Below are 25,133 nucleotides of genomic sequence, written 5' to 3'. Positions count from 1 at the left end.
AGTAGCCACTCCCAGATCTCAGCATTTTTAAACTGCCACCTGTGCCCTGGTAAGGGCCGTGTGGAACTCAGCTGGGGCTCTGCCCCCTCCCCCGCCAGCGGGAAGCCTGACCTAGTACTGCAGCTGCACTGAGATACCTGCTGCATGGGGGCCCCCGGGGAACTGAGCTCCCTTTCCCACGCCCTGCTGGGGGAACAAGAGTGTGCTGCTTGGAGGCATTCCCTGCTACAGCAGGGTGCCAAGCTAGCTAAGCATTCCCCTTTGTGCCCAGACCCCATACCCAAATCCTCCTCGCTCCTCTCCCCCACCCTGACCCCACATTTCCAGCCTGCTCCATATAGAAGACTGTTACTAGGGGTTCCGCAACATTCTTTTGAGCTGAAAAGGATTCTGTGGCCAAATAAAATTGGGAGACACTGATCTAAGTATCCCTTTGATTTGGCCACGTCAAGACACTTGGCTGATGCCTGGGACATAAGAATGCCATTCTGGGTCACAGGGCCCGACAATTATGGCAATCTACTCACCTGTGGCAGTAGATTTTAGCCCAGCACAGCGCTGCAGCATGGTCCGCGCATGCGCGGGGTGCCAAACCGTGCGGCTGGCAAGCAGGGCTCGACGCCGCTTGTCAAGCCCTGCTAGGTCAGATGAAAGGACCATCTAGCCCAGTATCCTGCCTGCTGCCAGCGGCCAATACCAGATGCCCCAGAGGGAGAGAACACAACAGGTAATCCTCAAATAGTCTGGTAGCACTTTATAGATTAACAAAATATGTAGATGGTATCATGAGCTTTCATAAGCAAAGCCCACTTTTTCAGATGACTGGAGTTTTGAGTTTAGGATGTCCAGACCCAAAATAAATAGGGAGAAAGGGGAAAAAATGGAAGGGGTGGGAAACAAGAAGCAGAGGGTATGTGAATATGAAAGGGAAAACCAGACAGGTGATCCCTCCTGTCACCCTTTGTGCTGGGCCACAGCGGAGGGTGTGCTTGCATTACACTGCAGTGCTCCTTTGCTCATAGCTCAGCATCCATCATGCTACACAAAACCTCCCCTGTCCTCGTGGGCGATCCCAGCTGCCAGAATCTCTTAGCCCAGGCTTGGCAATGGCTATCCAGGGGCCTCCTCCTCCCCAGGCAGCGGGGGGTTTGGGCTGGGCACTCACAGCCCCCAGGGAGGGGCCCGCCCCCTGCAGGTGGATCAGAGGCAGAAGGCTGAGGGCAGAACCTGGCTGAGCAGCAGGGGAGCTGAGCAAAAGGGCCACGTGCTCAAGGGCAGATGGGCCACTCCACAGGCACCGGGGATGCTCCTCACTGCTCCAGGCAGTTCCATTGTGGGGGGGGGGCCCAACCCCAAAGGGAGAATGGGCTGTTCCACAGACACTTCTATTGAGGATTATTAGAAGCTGTTCTCCTTCCTCCCCCTCCCCCCCCCCCGCCCCATCACGGATGAACCACTACGCACTCGTTTCTACAGGGTGTCCCTATGGCCTCCCCCCCCCAGGATCGATGGTCTGCTCCGGCTTGTTCCATTGGGTCGCAGTAGGGATCACTGCCCCGAACCCAGTAGGGGCCTAGTTAATGGGCCGTTCCACTAGTGTCAGTTCCATATTGGGCGCTGATGTGCTCTACCCCCCGCAGGGACAGTCCGTGCCGTTGAGAGTCGCTAGAGGCCTCCCCTCCGCTCCCTTGCGAGTGGTTCGTCCGTTATGACACAGCACAAAAGCCGGAGCGGGCGGAAGGGGGCGGGAGCTCGCTCTCAACCAAACGCAGCGAAGCCGGCGCGGTGCATGTCGGGCCGCATCGCGTTGACCGATGTACGATCCGACCAATGGGAAGGGCGAAAGAGCCCGTCGGAAGTGGCCATCCCCAATGGCTGGTGGGGAAGTGGGCGGGGCGGTTGGGTTTCCTCAGGGGACCGGGAGCCGGAAGAGTTGTGGGGCGAGGGGTCCGAGGAAAGGCGGCAAGTAAGCGCCGGGACGCGCCATGGGGGTGGATTCGGGCTCGAGGGGGGCAGGGTCGAGCCCCGGGGGCGGCCGAGGCGCCGCCGCGCTGTGCGGCCTGGCGTGTGGCCCGCGGCGGGGCTGGGACCCCTCGCCCCAGGCGGGAATCGAGCTCCGGGCTGTGGGGCCGCCGCTCCGGGAGCGGTGTGGGGACCTCGCGCGTGACTCAGCCGCTCGCGGGCCTGGTCGCTGCGCGCGGGGGCTCGGGCTGCGCGGAAATGGGGCGTAGAACTTGCGCCCCTGGGTGGTTGCCAGCGGCGCTGCGGGCTCGTGCGCTCGGACCGCCCCTCCCCCCCGGCAGTGGGGAAACTGCCCCTCGGAGGTGAAATGATTCGCCCCAAGTCCGCTGCCGGGCGAGAAGCGAGTCCCCGTCCAGGCTTCTGCCCCGGCTGGCTCTGCGGTGGCTACGTGTCCTTTCCAATTCGAGGGCTACGTGGGTTGGGGTGACTCCTGCCTGGCACCGTTCCAGGCTGCCTGGGGACTTGGGCAGACGTCAGGCCTGCTGGCACATGGGTCACGTGGAGTGAATTACATAGTTAAAAAAACACCTGCGTAATCTGCATTAGGGAGGTTAAAAACCGGGTAATTGGGTAACTAACTGCTGAACATTTCAGCAGTTACATGGCTACGTGCATCTGTGGCGCAGGGGGGTAGCCACCTCCCTGGGAGCTGGCGTGTGTTAGGAGCCAACTTCTAAGCTAGCTCCAGGCCCGTGCCGGCTGGTACCCAGCACTGCTGCCTCTATCAGTGCTCCTGGAAGCCAGTGTGGCGCAGCTGTTGGCTCTCCCCTTGTGCTGTGGGCTCTGAAACAGTCCATAGCAGGGCAGGAGCCTGTGTGTAACAGTGTTTGGTAATTGATATGCCCAGGCTTCTCCGTTAACCATTTACATGGTTATCCTACAGTGTCACTATTCTATACGAGGACAAATTAATGTTTACGTATGCAGAGCTGTTCTACATAGGCACTGCTTTCTGAGTACACATAGCTCAAGATCACGCTCTTATTTCCCGAATGCATATGCAGTGTGTACCAGGTAGCTTGGTAGTGAATGTAGCATGACTATGGGATTCCTGTTTTTTGCTGCTCCTTCTGTTTGTTACTTTGTTATGCAACTTGAGGGCAGTCACTGAACTTTTTTGTGTATCATCGAGGACTCCTATGGAACCTCAAAGACTAACACATTTATTAGGGCATAAGTTTTTTGTGGACTGTAGTTCACTGTCAGAACCATGATGTGAAAGAATCTCCCTGTTTTTGCTGAGACTGTCTAAAACCGCTACCTCTGTGTATAGTTTCTTATGTGACTGGTACAAGAATATTTTAAAGTATGTTGAAGATGTGCAATTTTTTGTTCAAATGTTAATTGCACTTAAGCTTGGTTCAAACAATGGCACCTGCTTTTCAGAAGCAAATGCAAAGCCTGTGTGTGACAAGGTCTTCTGAGGGTTTATCTTAGTCTAATTGTTAACATCTCTAAATATTCTGAGAGTTTTTTAGGCTACATCAAGCAGTACTGTGGAATAGGGTTGTTGGAGATAGTATTAATGAATAGTTGTGTAACCACGCACAGTGTTATTGGTTACATGACTATTCGATAGTCCCTGAGGCAGGGCTGGTAGGTGAATCTGGTACTCATGGGGAGCTGGCTTTTAAGCTAGCTCTTCACGGGCACCAGCTCCTACCCTTCCCCCTTTACTGCCTCTGATACAGTAGGATTATTGGTTAATCTTATAGTCGACTACACATTGACATAGTTACTGTGGAATACACTGCACCTATATCAGGCTGTTTTGAAAAAACACAGTGTTCTAGTTATAAAAACTTTTTGCTATGATAACTATTGTAGGTATTAGCCTTTGTGCAAATTACTAGCTGGAGTACTACCGTGATAGAGATTTTAAGAGAGATTTGAAAGAGAGGATCATTTACAGTAGTGTTCTGCAGCACACAGAATTGGTCTGGCCTGTGTCATGCTTCTCAGGATCAAAGAACAAGTTTCAAGAATAAGCCATTTTCATTTTTAATAAGTTAATGGATCAGTGACATAAGAGTAATGGAGTGGGGAACATTGGAGCCTTTTCCATATAATTGCTATGGCTTTGTTAGCACTTCAGCTCTTTGATAGTGCATTGCAAATGGTGGACAGATTTCTCTTGTGAAGTTAGTTATTGGTTCAGGTTTATGTGATATCTTTGCAGCAGAGAAAAACAATTGATATAATAATATTTCTAGACCATTGTCTCTTTTCAGGATGTCTTCAGGGGCATTATTTCCCAGCCTGGTGCCAGGCTCTCGTGGCTCATCCAGTAAATACTTGGTGGAATTTCGGGCAGGAAAGATGTCTCTGAAAGGCAGTACTGTAACTCCAGATAAACGAAAAGGCCTTGTTTATATCCAGCAAACTGATGACTCCCTCATTCACTTTTGTTGGAAGGACAGGACTTCTGGCAATGTTGAAGATGTGAGTATAACTTCACTGTTTCTATTTTAATTTTGTAATGGCTCTTTTGTATCCTGTACTGTGATCCTCTGTGAAAGTCTTTAAGGAGAAACTTGTATAAGACAGGTGTTGGCTTTTCAAATAGGCTTTGGAAGTACGTATCTGGTGTAAGGGGCAGTATGGAAGAAGGCATAGAGATAGGTTTGTGTCAGGAGTAAGCAAAGAAGTATTAGAATATTTCCTAAATCTCTTGTTATAATGTCTCTTATTTTCCAGGACTTGATTATTTTCCCTGATGACTGTGAATTTAAGAGGGTAGCTCAGTGTACTACGGGTCGTGTGTATGTGTTGAAGTTCAAGGCAGGATCAAAGCGACTTTTCTTCTGGATGCAGGTTTGTGGCAAAGTAATGATAACATGATTTGAAACAAAGGAATTCCATGTGAGAGAGAGAGAGATTCAAGGAGGGGATAGATGGGAGACTGCACTTTAAAGAATTATCCAACTTCTAATCTCTAATGAAGATGTTTAGAGGCTTAAGAACAACTCGCTCTTGCAGGAACCGAAGACTGATAAAGATGAGGAGCACTGCCGAAAAGTGAATGAGTATCTCAACAATCCACCAATGCCTGGTGCTTTAAGTGGGAGTGGAAGTGGAGGCCATGAGCTCTCAGCACTAGGAGGTACAGTCTGTTCTCTGCTTCTTTTCAGCTTGAAAATTTTTTTTTGTACACTTCACCATTTTTTAGGAACAAGTCCCTGCTGATTTTTGGAGGGTGACCTTGGGGAGAAGGGTTATACTAGAAATGCAGACACACCTTTAGCAAAATAAATTGTGTTGCGGTCATAAGAGAGCAGGCTGACAAATGAGTCTGGTGGAAGAAACCCCTGTTGGTTGTACGTGTTTAAGTTTTCTGGAATACTCCCTTTTCTAAAGCTAAGCTGCACTTTTTTGAGCATCTTAAAATAGTAAACACTTGAAATGGTTTTTCTTTGAAAAATGTCAATCTCCTGCTGCTTGAGCCAGAGTTTTATGAAAAATGTGTTGGTTTTTTTGTTTTGTTTTTTTGTTTTTCTTTAGGTGAGGGTGGCTTGCAAAGCCTTCTTGGAAATATGAGTCATAACCAGCTCATGCAGCTGATCGGACCAACGGGCTTAGGAGGACTTGGTAAAATGCTTTCATATCTTTATGCCACAATGGTGTGTGTTTCCTTCTGGGTTAAATCTTACCTTTATACTCACTTATTTTCTTCCACTGTTGTTAATTTTCAATGGTACTTTCTTCATGTGACAAGGAAAGTCCCTTCCTCAAAGACCACATAATAGGTAGGGAAACAAAACTGGGGAGGGGAAGGAATGACCAGTAGTTCAACTTTGGCACATGTTGATCATGTGCTGGCTTCCCCCCCCCCCCCCACAAATCTAGTGTTCTAGGATTGAAGGGAGCAGGAATATGGCTACTAAGCAGAAGACTACCTTCCAAGAAGGGAGTCGGAGGAGAACATTCTGCATATTTTTGAGGGCAGTGGTTGATTTGAATTTCCTAATTACCTCCTCTCCTTAAACTTGATAGTGATACATAGAGGAAACCCTCGCCATTCTTGGTAGATGAGACAGGAGACTCGTAAATATGCTGAACCACAAATTGTGAGGGTCTCCTGTATCTCACTTGGTTTTATTTAGCCATAGGGCAGCTTAAGATTATTCAAGGTGCACATTCCCTTTAGTGATCAGTGATCACATTCCCTTAATAACTTGCTGATCAGTGAGACAAGGTGCTTCTTTTTGTAGATGCCGATCATGCCATCTTTGTACTGGTCTTGGGGCCTTGCTAGGATTGGGAGTGGCAAACCTTGGATGACATCTGTCTCTCATCTGGTTTGCGCACCTCTCCTTCAGAGTCTTTTCATTACTGCTCATACATGAGCTTCCCGACATGAACTACTGCAGCGCATAGTTCAAGAGTGACACTAGCCGTGTAGTCTGTCTTGCTCCTACTGTGAAAGTGGTATGATTAAGGAACAGTGGAGAAAATGTGCTATTGGAGAAGGCAGCATGAGCCACTACTGCTGGGGGAACACTGCAGAAAGGAGGGGACAGAAGAGCAGCGAAACAAATGGCTTGTTTCTTTCTCAGTCCTATGTTTTCCCACTGTAGCTTCAGTCCATCATGAATATGCTAATGGGGCAATAGCTCTGCTCTCTAGGTCTTCAGATTGTTTGATTTCAAAAGACTGGATTACTGAATGTGGATTTTTCATGTGGGAAAGTCACAGAAATTAGACTTGGAATATGGAGCAGCAGCAAGTGGAATATAATATATGGAGATAGTGGCCATCACATGGCTTAAGAGACAATTCAAAAGGAGAAATCATTAAATGCATTTTTTTAAACCACCCTCTAATTCTGTGTAGCTTGTTCTTGCAGCCATTTTAGAAGCTATGACTAGGAACAGGCTGGATGATTCTTAGTTGTTTGTTTGTTTTTTTAAGTCTTGTGTACAAGATACTTACCTCATCACTATATTGGCCTTTTGCCATACATTAATGCCATGCTGTGTTTCCTGTGAAGTATTTTACTGGAAGCAATGGACCATCCTACTTGATTTTGTTCTGCCTATAGAGTGTGTGAACACAGAACTTCCTGTCCAATGCTGCCACCTTGCACTAGAATTAAAACTGAAGGAGATTGAGGGGGTTTTCTGGGTGAGAGGATTTTGTTTGTATTGTACAAACCAAGGCCACTTCAACTCCTAACTATATAAAAAAGATAAACAGTTTATTAAGCACAAGCATCTCTTGGACAGGGATTATTCTAATAAGGGTTTAAAATTAGAAAATAAAAATACCTGTATTTCCATAAAGAATAGCTTTTTATTCCACTTCTCTCCTCCTCTTTCCCCCCTCCCCCCCATTATTTTAGCATGTGTGACTGGAGGTGCAAAAATGACCTCTCTTTACAGTGGGGGGGGGGGGGGGAATGTTGCCTGGCAGTGCAGTTAAGTCAAATCTAAAGAAATGGCTTTATTTTTATAAAGGGAAAGAACATACAATAGTTTCTAAATGCCTTTTAATCGTTTATGAAAGGTGGGCTTGGTGCACTGACAGGACCTGGCCTGGCTAGCTTACTAGGAAGTGGGGGACCTCCAACCAACAGCTCATCATCAAGGTAAATGATACACCATGCACCTATTTGTGTAGTTCTTCTGATTGTTTCACTGAACTGTGGAGAACTGGGGACTAGTGAATAAAACTGGGAAATAAGATTTCTTGCTTCTTAAAATAGCCCCTTTGTGAGCACACATGCCCAAAGTTGGTAGGAACCTGATAATTAAAGTGCTAAGTGCTTCTCCAATTAATTATATGAATTATACTTGTAGTTCTCGCAGCCAGTCAGCTGCCGTAACCCCATCATCCACTACTTCCTCTACACGTGTAACACCAGCTCCATCCGCTCCTGCGGCTGCAACTGCAGCCAGTCCCAGCCCTGCACCAAGTTCGGGCAACGGAACCAGCACAGCAACAAGCCCAACTCAGCCTATTCAGCTGAGTGATCTTCAGAACATTTTAGCTACTATGAATGTGCCATCTGGAGCAGCAGGACAGCAAGGTAACAGCACTCTGAGCAGACAGCTGTTGGATGCCGTATGTGCCTTTAAAGCTGTTTTATTGTCCTGTACAATTTCAGATTGGTTTGAAAACCTTTGTTGAACTCGAATTGACTTTGGATAAATGATGAACTTGTGACTGCCCCCAGAGAATGTTACATGTCCAAAGTGGAGTGTTGCATGTCATCATTCACTAGGGATGTTAAGATGCATTTATTTGTGTAAATGTGCACCCAGGCTTCTGCTTCTCCTCTCTCCGCATGCTGTTGCCTCCGTGAGAGACAGCAGGGGGTGGGTAAGGCAGGCAGTTCAGTGCGTACCAGCTCTCTCCCCTGCCCCCCATATGCTGCTGCCCCTGGGATCCCTGTGTGTACCTACTCCCTTGTCTCCCCCCTCCCCCCACTGTCTTTTTCAAGTTGGCTCTCCACACTCACTGGCTCCCACCTCTCTCCCGCTCCTCCCCCACTGCTTCTGTATCCGAGGCAGCAGAGAGGAGGGGGCTGTGTGTAACCAAGAGGGTTAGCTCTTCAGTTAAGTATGTTCTCGGCTAAACGTTCACATCCCTAGTGGCTGAAGTGAATACTAGTGGCTCTAGTTAAAGTAAACCACTGTGCTTTTTTCTATCCTAGTTGACTTGGCCAGTGTTCTGACTCCTGAGATCATGGCTCCCATTTTGGCAAATGCTGAAGTTCAAGAACGGTTGCTGCCTTATCTTCCATCTGGGGAATCGCTGCCGCAGACAGCAGAAGAGATTCAGAACACTCTGACATCTCCCCAGTTCCAACAGGTAGATGCCACAATGACACATTCTTCTGTTGACCTAGTGCTATCTATGCTCGGGGTTAGGTCAGCGTAACTGTGCTACTCAAGGCTGTGAATCTTTCACACACACAAGTTGACCTATCTTTTCAGTGTAGACTGGGCATACTTCAGTTTCCTGGGCTTCATGTAGCTAACAAGCAGTTGAGTGTCTGTTAGTTTTTATGCAAGTGTTAGGATCAAATTCTCCGCACCCCCCCTTCCCCCAATATTTTCTGCATAAAATAGTTACACAAGTCTCAAGTGTATTTGTCTGTGTGCTTTTTCCCTATTGGATGCTCATAAATACCAAGAGTTTGCTTTTCCATGCCAGTGACTTAATCCCACAAAGTCTAAAGACACTTTGATCCTTGGTCTGGGGTTCCCCCATCTCTTTGTCATGAAAATTTTCAAACAGAGTTTGACCACAATCTCAGAACATCCTTAGATTGTCTAACATGTCCAGTAATTTGAAGTTTAAATTGGTAGGGAAGAGAGATTTGCTTATTGTAGTCTTCCTCTTTGAGCATGCCCAAAAACAAAAGTTGCAGCAATTTAACAAATCAGTTTTTTGCTACAAGTCCTTGTGTGGATACACTTTTAATATAATTTTAAATCTGATTTAGAGCACTGTTCAAATTTGATTTGAAAGTCAGTATCCCCATTCTGTGCTTTAGCTAAATTGGTTTAAATTAATACCCTGTGGCTACGTCTACACTGGCAGCTTCTTGTGCAAGAACAGCTGTTCTTCCGGCAAGTTTTTGTGCGTGTCTCCACTGCACGCGCGTTTTTGCGCAAGTAAATTTACGGTACAGCGTCGGACAACAGGGCTTGTTCCGGAAGAGTTATTCCTCTCCCTACACAGAATAAGCCCTCTTGCGCAAGAGGGCAGTGTAGATCAGCAACATGAATTTCTTGTGCAAGAAACCCCTCTGGCTATAATGGCCATCAGAGCTTTCTTGCACGAGAGCATCCACTCTGCCATAGATGCCCTTAGTCCACTTAGCTAAGGCTGTAGAGCCCATGCATTCTCTGAGAACCAGCTGGCTTTTAGCTCAAGTTGTAGAGGCTCATGGACTAAGCTCTAGAGGTTCCACGTTCAGTTCCAACCCTTGGTGTTGCATCAGTGCATTTGTATTATATCATTTCTATGTCAAAACCAAGGTGAAGAGTAATATATTCAAATACTGCAGAAACAAAATGCAAGTTTTATTTGGTATTGCCTCTAATTCACAGGCATTGAGCATGTTCAGTGCTGCGTTAGCTTCCGGACAACTTGGTCCACTAATGAGTCAGTTTGGCTTACCAGCTGAGGCAGTAGATGCAGCAAATAAAGGTGGTAAGTGTTTTTATATTTTCTATTGAAAGAGCATGGATTTACAGCATTGTTGCCCTGTAGTTAATGACAGATTGACACACCATATTCAATCATGGGAATAGATGCTGGGAAAGATTTTTAAAAAGCCACTCAAATGCCTAAAATCATTGAGTTTTTGGGCTCTTCTGAAAACTTAATTAGTAAATGAAAATACTAGACTCCACTTTGTGACACACAGTCTAAACATTTAAGTGTGTGTATTCAGTCTCTTGAGGTGATGGGTAAGTAGCATTTCAGTCAAAAAAGCAGCCTCAAAGCAAAAGTCACTTTTCTGGAGAGCTCTCTAAAGTATGTGCAATGCCCAAATGCAGCAGAGCTTGCATCCTATGTCTACACTGCTGGTTTTGCTGGCAGTGAGTATGCAAATGAGGTGCTGATTAGCATATCACCATGCCAACAAAAAGGTAGTATGGATGTTTTCTTTTTGCACAAACCCCCTTTTCCTGCCAGGTCAGTAAACCTCCTTTTTTGGGGCATAAGGATCTGGTGGGAAAAGGTGGCTTTGCGCAAAATAAGGTCCATACTACCCCTCCCTTTGCAAAAATGGTGTGCATAAATTATGCAAATGAGGCAGTGATATGCTATCTGCACCTCATTTGCATACTCATTGTTGGCAAACATAGCTGGGACAGGAACTAGACATAGATTTCCTGTTGCAGTCACTCAGCTGCTGTTTTTCATAATGGAATAGTTAATTGATCACACTGCTGCAGTAAATTAAGTAACCAAAGACAGTGGGAGTGTCTGTTGCCAGTTCTGACAAGACTGGAAATGTTGGGATGTCAAATCTATTAAGATGATCTGTGTGTGTAGACGTAATGTATCAAGCTCAGTAAAGTTCCATTGGTTGATTGCACTGATGTTAACCCTAAACATACAAGCAAACTTTCAACAGTTTTAAACTTCAGTTAACTTATGATTATGCATCTTGTCCTTAGTGCAAAACTAATCTAATATCCATAATTTTTCAGATGTAGAAGCATTTGCCAAAGCAATGCAGAACAATGTCAAGTCAGATCAAAAGGATGGAGAATCAAAGGACAAGAAAGATGAAGAGGAAGATATGAGTTTAGATTAAGTTAAGTGCTCCCTAATGAATAGTCCTAGACATTAACTTAAGCAACTTCAGTAGGATTATTTGCTAATGTCACATTATCCTTATGCTGAATCTACAAATAAAGGATTTTTATCTGCCAAGTCACTGAGGTTTTGGAGCATTAAGTAGTCTGTTAGCTAGTGGTTCAGCTGATATGCTTGCTGGCTTCTGGCTCTTCATCCAAAGCCAGTGCTAAATATAGCTCTTTACTTAAAAGCAAAGTTTTGAATATGGCTTTAGGAGGGAAATCTTCAAAGACACATTGTGATGCCCACTTATATCTTGCACATATTCCCTGGTATGTTTAAAAAAAAAAAGTGGACTCATGGCTACTGCAAGCATGGTCAATATTACAGCAGCTGCCAGGAGTCACAACTTTCAAAGGCCAGAAGAGAAGATGCTCATTATTTAGTCCCAGTGTTTCCCAATTGTATTTTGCCCCGGAACCCTTTTAAACTCGAAAGAATTTTGCAGACCCCCTAATAACAGTCTAATATATAGAGCTGAAAAAGTAGGCCACAAATAAGGATAATAAACAAGGTCATGAGATTCAACCTTTAGTTCATTTGCACATTTAAAAGCAAAAATCACAAATATTAAATCAGAATTATAAAATGTTGTAGTGGAATTTTCTCGCAGAACCCTTATTTTCACTTTGCAGAACACCGGACTAGATCGGTGTTTCCCAAATGATCTGTACTGCATAGGCCAGAGAACTTCCCCCAAAAAGATCTGTAAGACTTTTGGGGGATGGGAACAGAGGGATGAAGATCGAATCTTGATTAAAAAGTGGGAGATGGAGAATCATCATGACTTGGAATCTCCCTTTCTGGATATATTTAAGAACAGGTTAGATAGACATCTGTCAGGGAAGGTGTAGACGGAGCTTGGTCCTGCCTTGAGGGCGAGGGGCTGGACTCGATGACCTCTTGAGGTCCCTTCCAGTCCTATTATTCTATGATTCTGGTAAAACTATTGTTCAATTCATCAGCCTGAATTTGTTGAGAATAGATTGAACTGCTAATCATGTTACACCTTTCTCTGCTGGACTGAAGAGCCCATTACTAAGTAGTTGCTCCCTGCAGAAGTATTTAGACTAATCAAATCAACCCTTAATCTTTGCTTAATTAAGATAAATAGGTGTTGCTGTTTCAGCCTATTTCTATAGGGCAATTATTAATCCTTAAATTGGGGAGTTCTGAGAAGAGCTAGGATTATTTTACATCTTTCAAGCATAAGCACCAGACCTGGACACTATTTCAATAGTAACTGCACCCCTGCCAAATGTAACAGTAACATAACCTCTCCTGTACTCGAGATTCCTGTTTATACATCCCAGGAACACAATAGCTCCTCTTATGGCCACCGCATTACATAGGGAGTCTGTTTATCCACTGTGCCTTCCCCTCCCCCCACACCTGTTTCTCAGGAGTATCTCCTGCACTGCATAAGCATGGCTACCTACTTTGATTCCAGATGCAAATGTTTGTACTCAGTTACCAAGCAATCCAGTGGCTTTGAATCAGTGACTTGTTCTCATTTGCCACTCCTGGAATTTTTGTATAATCTGCAAACGGAACGATTGCGTTCTTCTTGATCATGGATAAAGAAGTTAAATAGGAGGGACAATAACTAATCCCTGCGTGACTCCTGTTTGATTCCCTTTCAAACAATTTTAATGCCACCGTAATTTTATATTCTAGTTTATTACAATGCCTGCCTCCCCCCCCCCCCCCCCCCCCCCAGCAGACCAGGGAGATGCGGAGCATGCAGGCGGGACCATGGCGTGTCTCGGCAGTCCTGCCACTGGCATCTCCCTGGTCTCCTGGGGGGGAGGGGTGTAGCTAGTGCGCCCTTCCACCCCACCCCCCGCCTCCCAGCAGACCGGGCTTTTCTCGCTGGTGATGCCTGGAGTAGAGAAGCTGGGGCACTGCTGGCTTGGTCCCACAGTGCTGCTCCTCGGTGCTACTGGACCAACCCAGCAGCACCCCAGCTGCTCTGCCCCAGGCGCCCCAAGTCAGCTGCTGCTGAAACTGACCTGTGGCTGACTACAGGAAGCCCAGGGCAGAGTTGCTCTGCCTCAGGCTTCCTGTAGTCAGCAGCTGGTCAGTTTCAGCAGCGGCTGAATCTGGATGCCAGTTCCGACTTACATACAAATTCAACTTAAGAACAAACCTACAGTCCCTATCTTGTACGTAACCCGGGCACTGCCTGTACTTTTAATTTATTAGATGACTGTTTCCATCACTGGAGACTGTACAGTGAGAGAGGTGGGGGGGGAGAGAGAGAGTGTGTGTGTGTGCGCTTTAGCAAGTACAGGTAAGTAACCTCTTAGAAAATAACTGTATGCAGGGTCCAAGCTGGAGCCTGCTAGCATAAGACTCATTCAATCACGTCCTTCTACATTAATGCGACTCAGTGGATTTATTCTCCAAGGGTGTGTATGTACGCTGCACCATAGGTCAAAGTAAGATATGCAATTTGCATAGGTCAAATTCTGTAGCTTATTTCTAGCTTATTTTGTAATTCAAAATAACTTGCTCTTCCAAAATGTTCCTTGTGGAATGAGTTTCACAGGAACGTTGGACTAGCCAGCCCATTATATTTTGAGATAAGGGGCTTGCTGTTAAGATTCTGGATAGGTATTTCAAGATGTAGTCCTAATGTATAAACCCTGTCCCTTCCCTTCCAAGGAAAAGAATCCAGCTGCTACATAAATGCCATCCTGGCTTTTCAGACAGAGTAGATAACATAAAATTTTATTTGACTCAAAATTATGTACCAGTGATTTACAAAGACCATTTTTAATACTACAATTTAAAAATGGGTCAATTATTTGTGGAAAGATAAAAACAAGACATGTTAAAAGCCCATTTTACAATATTTACCCCATTGTAAAAATCATATTGATAAGTTATAAATCCATTTTAGAAGCAAGATTTTTCTGTCCATGTGACTAGCTATATACACACAAATATGACATGTAGGTGAACTATAGGTGCCTTGGGGAGAAATGGGTTTATTTTTAAATGAAAGCTGCACTACAATGGGAGTAAGAAATAAAGCTACCATTTGTGAAAAGTAAAGTCTTTGAGAAGGCACAGTGACATGACAGCTTTGTTTCTTAAATAAACACATCTCCAGCTGTTTGTTACATGCCCAGTTGAATGAAGAAGCAATGTAGTTCAGGAAGAGATGCAAAAGTGGGCAAGGTTGAGAGTTTCTAGGCATCATATCCATGGTGTCCCTTCCCCCAAAAATAGAAGATTCTCAATCTGAAATCTGCCTTTTGGCTTGCTTTAATGTGTGAGTTAGGTATTTCCTCCTGAAATCCCATCCCACTCCATCTATTGCAGCCTACTAAAGCAGCAATAGTTTGCCTTAAGGTTGTGCTGTCTCACCCTCAACTGAAATGCTTAAGTCCCTAGTGACTCATGAGTGTGTGCTCTGCAGGGACATTAGCAAGCACTCAAAGGAAAAAAAAAATCCCAGTTAACCTTTCTGTAACAGTTGTTTGGCCTGGCCTCTATCCCTTTCTGAGCTATCTTTGAGTCATTTCAGCAGCATCTTTACCTCATTCTACCAGGCAAGGTGAACCAAATTTGGTTAAAAGTGGTTCAGAATAAAACATCTTCATGTTTACTCAGCTCCATTCCATCCTAAGTGCATGCTTACCTTGTTCCCAAGGGGTTTTTCCCTCAGTGGCATTTGCTTCTTTGTGCTGGCTACTGCTGACAGAGGGCTAGAAGGCAGGGTATGGAATGGGCATGAGCAACATATCTTGAGTGATGTGTCATATATTTTTAGATTGACTTAATTCTGGAAGAGGTTACATTTTCTTGGCTAATCCATATCATCCAGGCAACATAGCTTATTTAAGTCAGAACCACCAGCTGGCATACTGCGACCGTAAACCACACAGGCTATGTCTACACTGGCACAATTTTGCGCCAGAAGTATGCAAATGAGGCTAAGCATGGAATATGGCTGAGCCTCATTTGCATATCTAATGAGCCACCATTTTTGCAGGAGGGGCAGTGTAAACTGCTCCTTCTGGCACAAGAGCCTCTGTAGTTTGCCACAGATTGGGCCAGGCTGTTGAAACAACAGTTGATGGCTTTCTGTCACCTAAGCTCAGAAAAGTGCCCCCTTGTGTGGTAGCTTTGTGCTTGCCTTGCTAGCTTCTGTGTGTAATTTTTGTAAGGTCAAGCTCTGCGGAATTTGATACCAGCTAGCGTTCATCCTCATTGTCTTTCCTCCCAAACCGCTGCTCTCAGCTATGCAGCCAATCTGTTCCCTTCCACACAAGCCTGCCTGTTCCTCTAAAAATGTGCAGATACCCACTCAAGTATCATCTGAACCCTGCCCCCAAAAGTGGGGAAGCATCTCATCCGTGTTCCCTGTAAGCTGTGCAATTGTGCAGCTGCTCAGGAGAGATTCAAATGGCACCAGCTGATTAGCAGGGTGCCCACAGCTAGGATTTTTGTTTTGCTTAGTGGTGCACATTCAAACATTCATTCATGCACATAAAATTTTATTCCCCACATCAATGGAAAAGATTAGAGAGATCCATTGCAGCTCATTAAGTATGGAGCATGTGGGGCTGACCCCATCTCACCTTAAAGGACAATTGCTTGCAAAATTGAACCAATTCTGAAGCAGAATTCCTGAGCTATAGAATGCTAAGTAATAAGATTCAAACACATCAATCAAAAGTAAACCCTACCATTGTTGAACTCAGTAGGAAAATATGCAGTAGGAAGGGGGAGTACTGAACATGCAGTTTATTTTGGTCTCTATGCCATGCTAAGATCGTGCCTTATCTTAACATGGCCTTAAGCCCCCTCAGGTGCCCTAGGTGGTCATGCTAAACTTAGCCTGTGGGCCCTGTGAAGACCACTGGGGCTCCCCCCTCCCAAGGCAGCAGAGGGAGAGGCCCTGTGTTTTGGCTGGGGTGGGAGAGGTGCTGGGTGTCCTCCACACCTATGGAAAGCAGAGGGATTTGAGAGCGAGTAGCACATCCACATGGTGTCAGTACTTGGCAGGATCAAGGCCACAGCAGGCAGGGTGGAAGTAGCACACTGGCACTGTACATACAAATCTCAATTCTCCCCTTAAGTGTTGGGCACCATATGATTCTCATCCTCCAGTAGGAAGATTACTTGGGCTTTGATCTGTGAGCCTTATAACACTGTGCATGACTGGGTTTAGCTTTACCATACTTCTCTCCCCAGCAAGCTTTACACATTAATTAACAAGAGGGAGGGGGGATGTCTTTGTATTGCTCTCTCTGCAGTTGAAGTTGGTAACATATGCTGCCATAGTTCCAGGTGTTCCATGGGGGTTTTCTAGAAGCAGAGCCCAAAGGCCTCAATACCAGTAGTAACAGTAGGCCAACTGTCACACAGACAGGGTTAGCAAACACTATTCTTCCTCTTCAACAGTTAATAACAATGCTCCAGTCCATAACAGAGAAGCACCTCAAGTGTCAGGTAAAGAGGGTGGAAGTTCAGTTCAAGGTACACGTGCTGTAACTCTCCTTATAAGCAAAAGCCACCTCTTACAGGTTATTGTGTCTAAAGCCTTGTCTATATTACCATAACCTGTTGGCTTAAGTTATGCAACTTCAGCCACATGGACAACATGGCTGAATTCAACACACTCATGTCCACACACTGCATCGGACAGCTGATGCTATCCCATCAACTCTACCTACTCTTCGCATTTTGGTCAAGTATGGAGTTGGCAGGAGAGCACTTGGCAGTTGATTCATTGTGTCTATATAAGACAATAAATCGACCCCTGCTGATTGGATTATTGCCCACGGGTTCAGTGAGCGCCCAACCACTTACACAGTAAGGATGGGGGTGTAGGGAGAGCTATGTCCTTAGGGGGGGCACCAATAAATCAATTTAAGAGAAAAAGATGTTAAGAGACTAGAGCAGCAGGCTCAGCCCCTCTTTGGGTTTGGAGCCTCTTGGCTGCACTGCAGGAGCACACATATGTGGTAGCTTTAATCAAGGCTACAAGAGACAGTTGGCTCAGTGTCCACCTGACAGGTAGTGCAGCTTTTCATAGTTCAGGTTTTACATGAACGTAAACTATTTAAATCACAGGGCAGCCTGTAAGGCCAACCGAGCCCCCGACAGTCCCAGCTTGCGTCAGGTCAACGCGGTTCTGGTTTATCATGAGATTCCTTATGCAGCCAACGTAACTGGGGAGATGAGTCATCAGGGATGGCAAAGCAGCCCCCAGCATAGCGGTTCCTACAGAGAGAGAGAGACAAAGGGTGCTGGTTAGCAAGAGCAGGGAGAGGCTCTAGGCTCAGACAGTGGCAAGTGGGCGGTGCTTCTGACAAGATGCCAAGGCACCTGGTTCTGCTCTCTCATGGGGAGGATTATGTCTTCTTCAGGGTGTGGGGGGCAGAGACTGGGTCTTTATGATCAGCTCTGCCAAGCTGCAGTGCAAAGCAGAAAGGGAGGAGCTGAAGGGCACAGGCCCATTTTGGCCTCCGAACAAACCTTGGCCAGCAAAAGGACTTATTCTGCCTTGCTGCAGAGTTACTGTGAGTACAATATCTGGGCCCAGACTCCCACCTGCTGAGGTGAGTGGCATCTCCCTGCCTCCACCCAGGCATCCTGAAGGTAGAATCGATTTAGGGGATGTGCTGAATCACTATATGTCCGTAGTACCCAAGTGCTGCTGGGGTAGACCTGCACAGCCTAACTGGCTGCTTTTGGGGCCAATTAACCACAGCTGTCGAGAGAGGAGGTTCCCCAGACTCCAGTAGAAAGTCCCCTCCCAGGAAGTTCTGAGCAATAAGGGCTGTGTTTGACTGTAGCCAGACCAGCTGGGAGGGTGGGGGGAGAGGAGAAGAGGCATGCAGGGGCCCTGCTCTGATCCTGAGGCTGTCTAGAGCTTTATGGGTAGCAATCTCTGGCCCATGCCCACCCTGCAAAATACCACCAGGGAAGAGGGGGACTCCAAATATACCCCTGCAGCCTGACAGGTGGGGACGGAGCAGCTAGACACAATCATCTCTTCCCACGCTGAGCTCTAGTAGCTCTGGAGGCCAAGCACTCTATGAGGACTAGCCATGTTTTTGGGAGCTCATTTGTGTTTGTCCATCAGGCAAAATGTATCGCAGGGAGGGGCAGCCCAGCCCCGTGGCGATGGCAGGAACACAGCGCATGCCCCTGGGTACAGAGAAATTCTGGGACCAAGATCCGACAGCAGGAGCTCTCCTGGCATGGACTCACCTGGCACGCCTCCCAGATGGAGCGTCTCTTTGGTGTCTGCTGAATGAGTCTGGCTGGGCACCACCGTGGAGTTTCTATCTCTGTCCACAACCAACTGGATCATGTTTTTATCTTTGATGACTGAGAAAAAAAGCCAAAGTCAGTGCCAGTTACCCCAGATCAGAGCTGGCTCCAAGACAGCAGCGTTGAAATGCATTTCTGTTCCGCCATGGAATGAAACCAAAACCTATCAAACTATTTGGCGACACAGAATTGTACCCAAAGCAGGTATTCCCTGTATGCTTAGCACTTGGGCGGGCATCCAGGAGCGATTTGAATGCCACCCAGCCAATTAGCAGAGCACCCTCAGCTGCCAGCAAGTGTTTCTACTGGTGGTGCACATCTGCACACAGCAAAATTTATTCTGCACGCAGATGGAAAAAATTAGAGGGAACATTGGCCAAAAGATGTGGTTTTGGCTCACACGGGACAGGTTTTTGATTCAGGAGCCCCTCCCACATGGACCTCAGGAATCTTCCCATCAAAAATATCACTGAAATCAACACGCAAAACACATTTGTTCCAGCCAAGCTGCATATTTCAACCACAAAAAAAGCTCCAACCGGCTCTCTTAACTACAGCCACAGAGGCGGTGAGACTGACCGGAAGGCACAGCCGAGAGCAAGGCTGCCCCTACCCGGTGTGTGCACCTCCTGCAGGACACGGGGTGGGTCAGAGCGAGTGGCCTGGCTCCATGAGTCGCAGCTCCAGAGCAGTGCTGGGACTCGAGACACATGGCATAAATCTCCCACTCTGGGGCGCTGCCAGGCAAAAGGGTGGCACCGAGCAGAGCTGCTCCAGGAGTGTTCTGAGTGTGACCGCAGAACCAACATGGCTGTGGGAGAGGAAGCTGGGCTGTGTATGTGTGTGTGTGGGGGGGGGGTGGCCTTGCTCCCCCACTACCAAGACAGAGACGAGGCCAGATTTTCAAAGGTGCACAGCTCCTTGTACCTCCCCCCAACACACGCCAAACTCCTCTGAATACTCAGTGCAGTGCTAAAGAGGAGCAGTAATAGAAATGTAGCCGTGTTAGTCTGGTGTAGCTGAAGCAAAATGCAGGACTATGTAGCACTTTAAAGACTAACAAGATGGTTTATTAGATGATGAGCTTTCGTGGGCCAGACCCACTTCCGCAGATCAAAAAAAATTTTTGATCTGAGGAAGTGGGTCTGGCCCACGAAAGCTCATCATCTAATAAACCATCTTGTTAGTCTTTAAAGTGCTACATTGTCCTGCATTTTGCTTCAAAGAGGAGCAGAGCTCCCTGGAAATCTGGCCCCAGATCTGAGCCTCTCTGAACGCTGTTGTGAGACCCTCTGGCTGTGGTTTTCAGACACTCAGTTCACATGCAACTGTTCTCTACCAGCAGAGAAGGTTTATAGTGCTAACTGCTAAGGCAGGCAGCGTAGCTAGTGGTTACAGCAGGGAGCTGGGAGTCCGGACACCTGGTTGTGCTCTATTCAAGTCTGTTATTATGTGTTCTGTGCCACGCAATGCGCTGAACTCCCTGTGACTCACTCTTTCCCCATCTGTTAAACAGAAACAATAATAGCAAATAATGAATCCCTCCCTCCCAGTGGCAGCCAGAATTAATGTTTGCGCCGTGCTTTGAGATCCCCACACAAAGGGCACGAGTAAAGCGGAACGGGTTGTCAGAGGCCTAAAAAAAGCCCCTGGTTTCCTGAGAGAGGGAGCAGCCAAGCCTCCTGAGCACTGAGCTCCTCCCAGCTGCGCAAGCGGCCTTGAGCACAGCACCCCTGCAGGAGGGAAATCCCAGACTCCTGCGGCCCCCTGGCGTGACGGAAAATCCTCCCAACAGCCGTCCATGGCGGATTACTAAGTCGCCATCTCACCTGCGAGGCGGTGCCATTGGCCATCGCAGAGTGACGGGTGGGCCACCGACGTGGAGAGCTCCCCAGCCCCGCTGTTCGCTTTCACTGTGACCTAGTGAAAGCACAGAACTGAGGTTAGGCTGGTTGGAGTGCCAGGGTGGGGGCAGGGCCCATCCCCACGATGTCTGAGCATCCTCCAGCAAGGCATTAGGTGATGTGACTAGAACAGGGTGGGGAGCCCGTGGGACGATCCAGCCCCCGGCTTACTTGGATCCAGCCTGCCGCGAGGCTCGGGCCTTCCACACACAGCAGGCTGGGCCAGTGCGCGTGCTCCAGCCCCATGGCAAGTCTCGGAGCCTCAGCACCCCCCGCCCCACGGGGCTGGTACACGAGCAACAGCTGGCCCTGCTGCAGGGGGAACCCCAAGTCCGAGTGCCCCCCCCCGCGTGGTGGAGCGCAAGCGCTGTCTCGTCCCCAGTCCCGAGCTTTGCACATCCCCCGCCCCCAGCTGCCCTATCAGTGGCGTGGGCTGTCTCACTGCACGGACTTGTAGGGGGATGTGTTCGCGGAGCACGGCTGGCAGGGATGTTCGTGCCAGCTGCGTATATTCTGCTGCGGGAGCTGGGGAGCAGCTGGTGCTCCTGTTGCTGACGGGCAGTGCCCTGGGGCAGAGCTGAGCTTGTGTGGCCAGCTGGAGCTCTGCAATTCCTCTCCCCCCCACCCGTTCAGGTGTCTGTCTACTGTTGAACTCAGGGCAAGGGGGGGGGGGGGGGAGGGGTTTGCCAACACTGCAAACTGAGCACTTGAATTGTAATCCAACTTGGGGCACTTTTCTTCTCACTTATCAGCTGACAGCTAGGTCGGCGAGGTGGGTTTGTTTTGTTCTTGCGTCTCACTTGCCTTGTGTGTGACCCCAACGGTAAGAGGTCCCTGGCCCGACTAGAACGTCTCCCCTCTGGCTCCCACGCCCTGGGGTGAACGCCACTGGTGGGTTTTATTCCTCGCCCTAGCGGAGGATCCTTCCAGGGACAAACTTTCCCCAAGGCCCAGGTGAGCCACCGGAGCCCTGGTGGGTTGGAAGAGCAGCAAGAGATTTGCTCCAGCAGCTTCACAGGCCTGGGGGCAGCAGGGACGAAGGAGTCAAACCCTCAGCTGCTAAGGCCCTGTGGTGTGACCAGGCTGCCGCGTTCTGCACGCGCTGAGGGGCCTGGCTGCTCAGGCAGGAATTCCCTCAGCTACGCCTCAGCTTGCCCTCCCACGCCAAAGGCCCCGGTGACATCTGTGGCCCTTGGGAGACCAGCCCCAGCCCCACCCAGCACTCGTCGCACCAGCCGCGCCCTGCTGAGGTACCTTTGTGTCGTCTGCGTGCAGAGTGAGGTAGTGCTGCCTCTGCCTGCCCACGTGGAGAATCAGGCCAGAGGCGCTCCAGGGACGGACCTCCAGCCTCAGCTCCATGTCCTGCCCCATCGCCACAGAGTCGGCTGGAAAGGAAGCAGGAGCCTTCAGGAAAGGGGAGTGCCCAGGGCGGTGCTGGAATGGGAGGCGGCGGGCGTCTCCCACGGCAAAGGGTCCGGCTGCATGGGAAAGTGCCTGCCCAGGCCATGCCATGGGGATGTGGGTGTGAGGAGGGAGGGTTCGCGGGAGCTTGAGGGCCAAGCCAGCTAGTCTGATACCTAAAGTCACATATCCGCCCCCTGCGGCGAAGAAGACGCCGCTCTCCAGAGCCCCCTCGTAGCAAGGCGTCACCCCGAAGACGCGGGAGGGGGAGTCCAGGAGTTTCCCATCCAGTTTCAAGTTCTTCAGGCAGCCGCTAAAGCTGGAGACAGATGCATCCTGGGGAGAGGGGGACGGGGTCAGGGGTGGTGAGCGCTCGCCGGCCTGGTCGGTTACCTGTCGGCACAGGGTGCGGGCAGGAAAGGCACGTGGCCAGGAAACGCGCTGGAGGGCTCGGCCTCCAACCCACCAGCCGCTCCTGGCAGGGAAAAGTCCTTAAGCCAAGGACTGTGTGTGCTGTACCTGCTAAGCAGCGGGTGCAAATGAGAATCTGGGGAAACTCTCCCCAGACCCAGGGTAGGTAAAGATTTGCCAGGCAGCTTTTACCACTTTGCACAAAGCTGTTGCAACGGGAGGGGCTGGGGGTAGCCAGGAGCCTCTGAGGGCTGCGTCAAACAATGGTCCCCTCACGCTCGCCGGATGAGGGAGGACTCTGGGAGAAAAGCTTTTCCCGCAGTGGGCTGGGACGGGGCACCCAGGGACCAGGAGTCCTTACTGGAATGTGAGCCTGGGCTTTGGCAGCAGGAGTACCGCCCACATAGAACGGGCTTTGGGCCAGAAAGTCTCCAGCAGCAGCCACCACGCCGGTCTCAGCTTTCAGGCCGTCAATGACCAGCTGAGCCCTGCTCCCTTCCCTGCCGAAGACGACCTGCAATGCAATGAGCGAGAGAGTTACCGCACGGTACGCAGGCTCCGAGGCAGCCAGCCTGCTCCTACCCAGACACCTGCTTTGCTAAGCCCAAGGTCCCACTGGAGATCCCAGCTCAGGGGAGGGAGAACGGCGAGTCAACACAACCCGTCTGGCCTCAGAATCGATGCCGATACATGCGGGTTCGTATTCAGAAGGGCTCAGCGTAGCACCCCTATCGGGTTGTCAGGTGCACGGGTGAAAGGGAGAACGTGACCCTTCTGTCACCCACTTCGCTCGCTCCCGACACCCCATGCCCCTGCCAGATGGGTGGGGATTATAACGCTGTGAGCAGCATCAAGCAGCTGCCTCCAGAAAAACAACCCCACCCCCAGCTATGAAAGAGAAACAAACAGCCGCAAAAACGTTTCCTGCTGTCCACCCCGTTGTGGGTGAGATCCCTGCCCCCAAAGGTGCAGCTCGGAAAATGGCCAATAAGCGAGGAGCCGGCTAGAGAAGGGAGCTTGGCGTGCCAAGCATTTCGCCGGCCAGCTGTCCCGCCGCTTACCGTGTGCCACATGCTGTCACGGTACTTGTCTTTGCTCCGGATTCTCAGTTTGCTCCCGTTGAGATCTGCCAGGAACACAAATCGGCCACTGGCGACGAAGAGGGACATGAAGGAGCCCCGCCGTTGGCCGGCCACGTGGAACAGCAGCCCATTGGATGAGTTCAGCCTGACGTCCATGGAGAAGTGGGCCCTGCAGAACAAGAGGGGCTGTTCAGTGTGTGTTGGGAGGGGGGGAAACAGCACCACTTCCCCCTCACACCTCTGCTACTAGAGCTTAACACCACCATGCCCCTGCTACAGCACCTTCCAAAGGAGGCTGCCAGCAGCTTCCTGGCTCTCATGGAGCGGAAAAAGCGGTAGCCCTGTTTTCAAGTTGAGAGAACTAAGGCACAGAGAGCTCAAAAGCCAGTTTGTTAAAGAGATTTAGGCACCTAAGATGCAGCTAGGTGTCTAAATACCTTTAACCATCTGGGTCAATGAGACTTGTCCCGGATTCCCTTAGGGGGTCATTGAAAGAGCCACGGCCAGCACCCAGCACTCCCGACTCCCAGCCCTGTGTCACCGCCTCAGGGACAGGCTGGCGGCGTGGGGTGTGGGTGTACGGAGACAGGGCAGACACAGGGCACTTACGTTTTGCGGAAGGACGCTGGGATATCGTCAAATTCCACCCGGCTCGCGGGGGAGCCTCCGAAGCGGAAGGCACCGTTAGGGTGCCCAGGGAGCTGGCAGCTCCTGGCCTGGGAATGCCTTCGGCCTTTCAGTGCAGCCTTCAGTGGCACCTGTGAGAGGACCATTAGGAAAGGAAAGAGCTGGGGTGAGGAGAGCTACAGCGCCATTGTGGAGCACGGCTGCGTGGTGGCGACAGCTCCCACGACCAACGCAGCCGCCTCATGCCGACCGCCGTTGTACCTGGAGTCCATACAGGCGAGAGAGGAGCTGGTTGGCCCAAATATGCAGTGTCTCTACTGCCCCTTCAGAGTAGACCCCAAATTACCCCCCTTTCCTAAAACTGCTCCCCCCACTCACTGGGAACCCCCCGAGGGAACAAGGAATCACCCATCCCAGGGCAGCACGGATTCTGCAGAGCTTCGTCCTAGGCCATTTGAAGAGCCCCACATGCCGGTGTCCCTGGCTGGACGGCTGGAGACCCACCCGGGCCTAGGAAGCAGAGCGGACTCCTGGGAAATCTGAGCCCACCAACCTTCATGCAGCCCAAGAGCCAGAGTGCAGGGCCCTGGGCTGGGGGGGCCAGCCAGCGGCAGGAAAGATGGACTGAAGGGCGGGGCAGGGCAAGGCAGCTCCTGTGCTGTCCAGGCGGTTAGGGTCAGCTCAGCGCACAGCCCCAAGACCACCACCACAGCAGGCAGGAGTTGGGAGGTTCTTCATTGACTCTGACTGCACACGTAAGCCACCAGGATACAGCTCGGCTGGGAGACAGGCGCCGAGGAGGGGGCAGAGCCCCGTACCTTTAGTTTCCACCTGTCCTTCAGAGACGCTGGCATCTGCTGTGGCTGTCGGTCCCAGGGGCAGCTCATGGTCACGTTGAAGCTCTCGGTGTTCTGCTGCAGATCCACCACCATCTGCGGGTCAGACCTCCTGGTGCACAAAGGAGAGGGGTTTCCATCCATGACTGCAGGTGAGCCCGAGCAATGCCGGGGGGGGGGGGGGGGGGGGGAGGTTGGGCACCTCAGCAAGAGTGGAGCCAGGAACTGGG

The 25,133-nt window shown here is 49.4% G+C and overlaps 2 protein-coding genes and 1 long non-coding RNA gene across 5 annotated transcripts in view; 2 read left to right on the top strand and 1 right to left on the bottom strand.

The window, feature by feature from the left end:
* The first annotated feature begins 1,822 nt into the window (after positions 1-1,822).
* ADRM1 (ADRM1 26S proteasome ubiquitin receptor) lies at positions 1,823-11,425 on the top strand. Of its 2 annotated transcripts, none has more exons than XM_006126175.4 (10): positions 1,823-1,966; positions 4,254-4,464; positions 4,720-4,836; positions 5,002-5,125; positions 5,524-5,610; positions 7,528-7,609; positions 7,821-8,050; positions 8,678-8,835; positions 10,083-10,185; positions 11,196-11,425. In XM_006126175.4, exons 1-10 carry the CDS (start codon positions 1,872-1,874, stop codon positions 11,300-11,302), a joined length of 1,314 nt encoding a protein of 437 aa, XP_006126237.2. In that variant the 5' UTR covers positions 1,823-1,871; the 3' UTR covers positions 11,303-11,425. The 2 variants fall into 2 exon arrangements, with proteins under 2 accessions (XP_006126237.2, XP_006126238.3); XM_006126176.4 differs by having other exon boundaries at positions 1,830-1,966; positions 4,236-4,464.
* Positions 11,426-13,048: 1,623 nt separating this feature from the next.
* Positions 13,049-16,482, top strand: LOC149523454 (uncharacterized). The gene is made up of 2 exons (XR_016347024.1): positions 13,049-15,289; positions 15,335-16,482. It is a non-coding gene; the product is annotated as an uncharacterized LOC149523454 (long non-coding RNA).
* LAMA5 (laminin subunit alpha 5) overlaps positions 14,064-25,133 on the bottom strand; it is a 190,149-nt gene continuing 179,079 nt past the window's right edge. For both annotated transcript variants that reach the window (XM_075901089.2, XM_075901088.2), the window contains exons 72-80: positions 24,886-25,015; positions 24,050-24,198; positions 23,420-23,609; positions 22,720-22,872; positions 22,124-22,283; positions 21,801-21,931; positions 20,472-20,562; positions 18,580-18,699; positions 14,064-17,586 (exon numbers count right to left, since the gene is read on the bottom strand). In XM_075901089.2, coding sequence (XP_075757204.2) covers positions 17,426-17,586; positions 18,580-18,699; positions 20,472-20,562; positions 21,801-21,931; positions 22,124-22,283; positions 22,720-22,872; positions 23,420-23,609; positions 24,050-24,198; positions 24,886-25,015 — 1,285 coding nt within the window. In that variant the 3' untranslated portion in view covers positions 14,064-17,425. The remainder of the gene's footprint in view (positions 17,587-18,579; positions 18,700-20,471; positions 20,563-21,800; positions 21,932-22,123; positions 22,284-22,719; positions 22,873-23,419; positions 23,610-24,049; positions 24,199-24,885; positions 25,016-25,133) is intronic.

Source organism: Pelodiscus sinensis, chromosome 17 (genome assembly GCF_052426305.1).
Source record: "Pelodiscus sinensis isolate ZL-2025 chromosome 17, ASM5242630v1, whole genome shotgun sequence".
Classification (NCBI taxonomy): domain Eukaryota; kingdom Metazoa; phylum Chordata; order Testudines; family Trionychidae; genus Pelodiscus; species Pelodiscus sinensis.
Note: the sequence above shows the minus strand (reverse complement) of the source record. Positions and strands in the feature narration are given on the sequence as shown.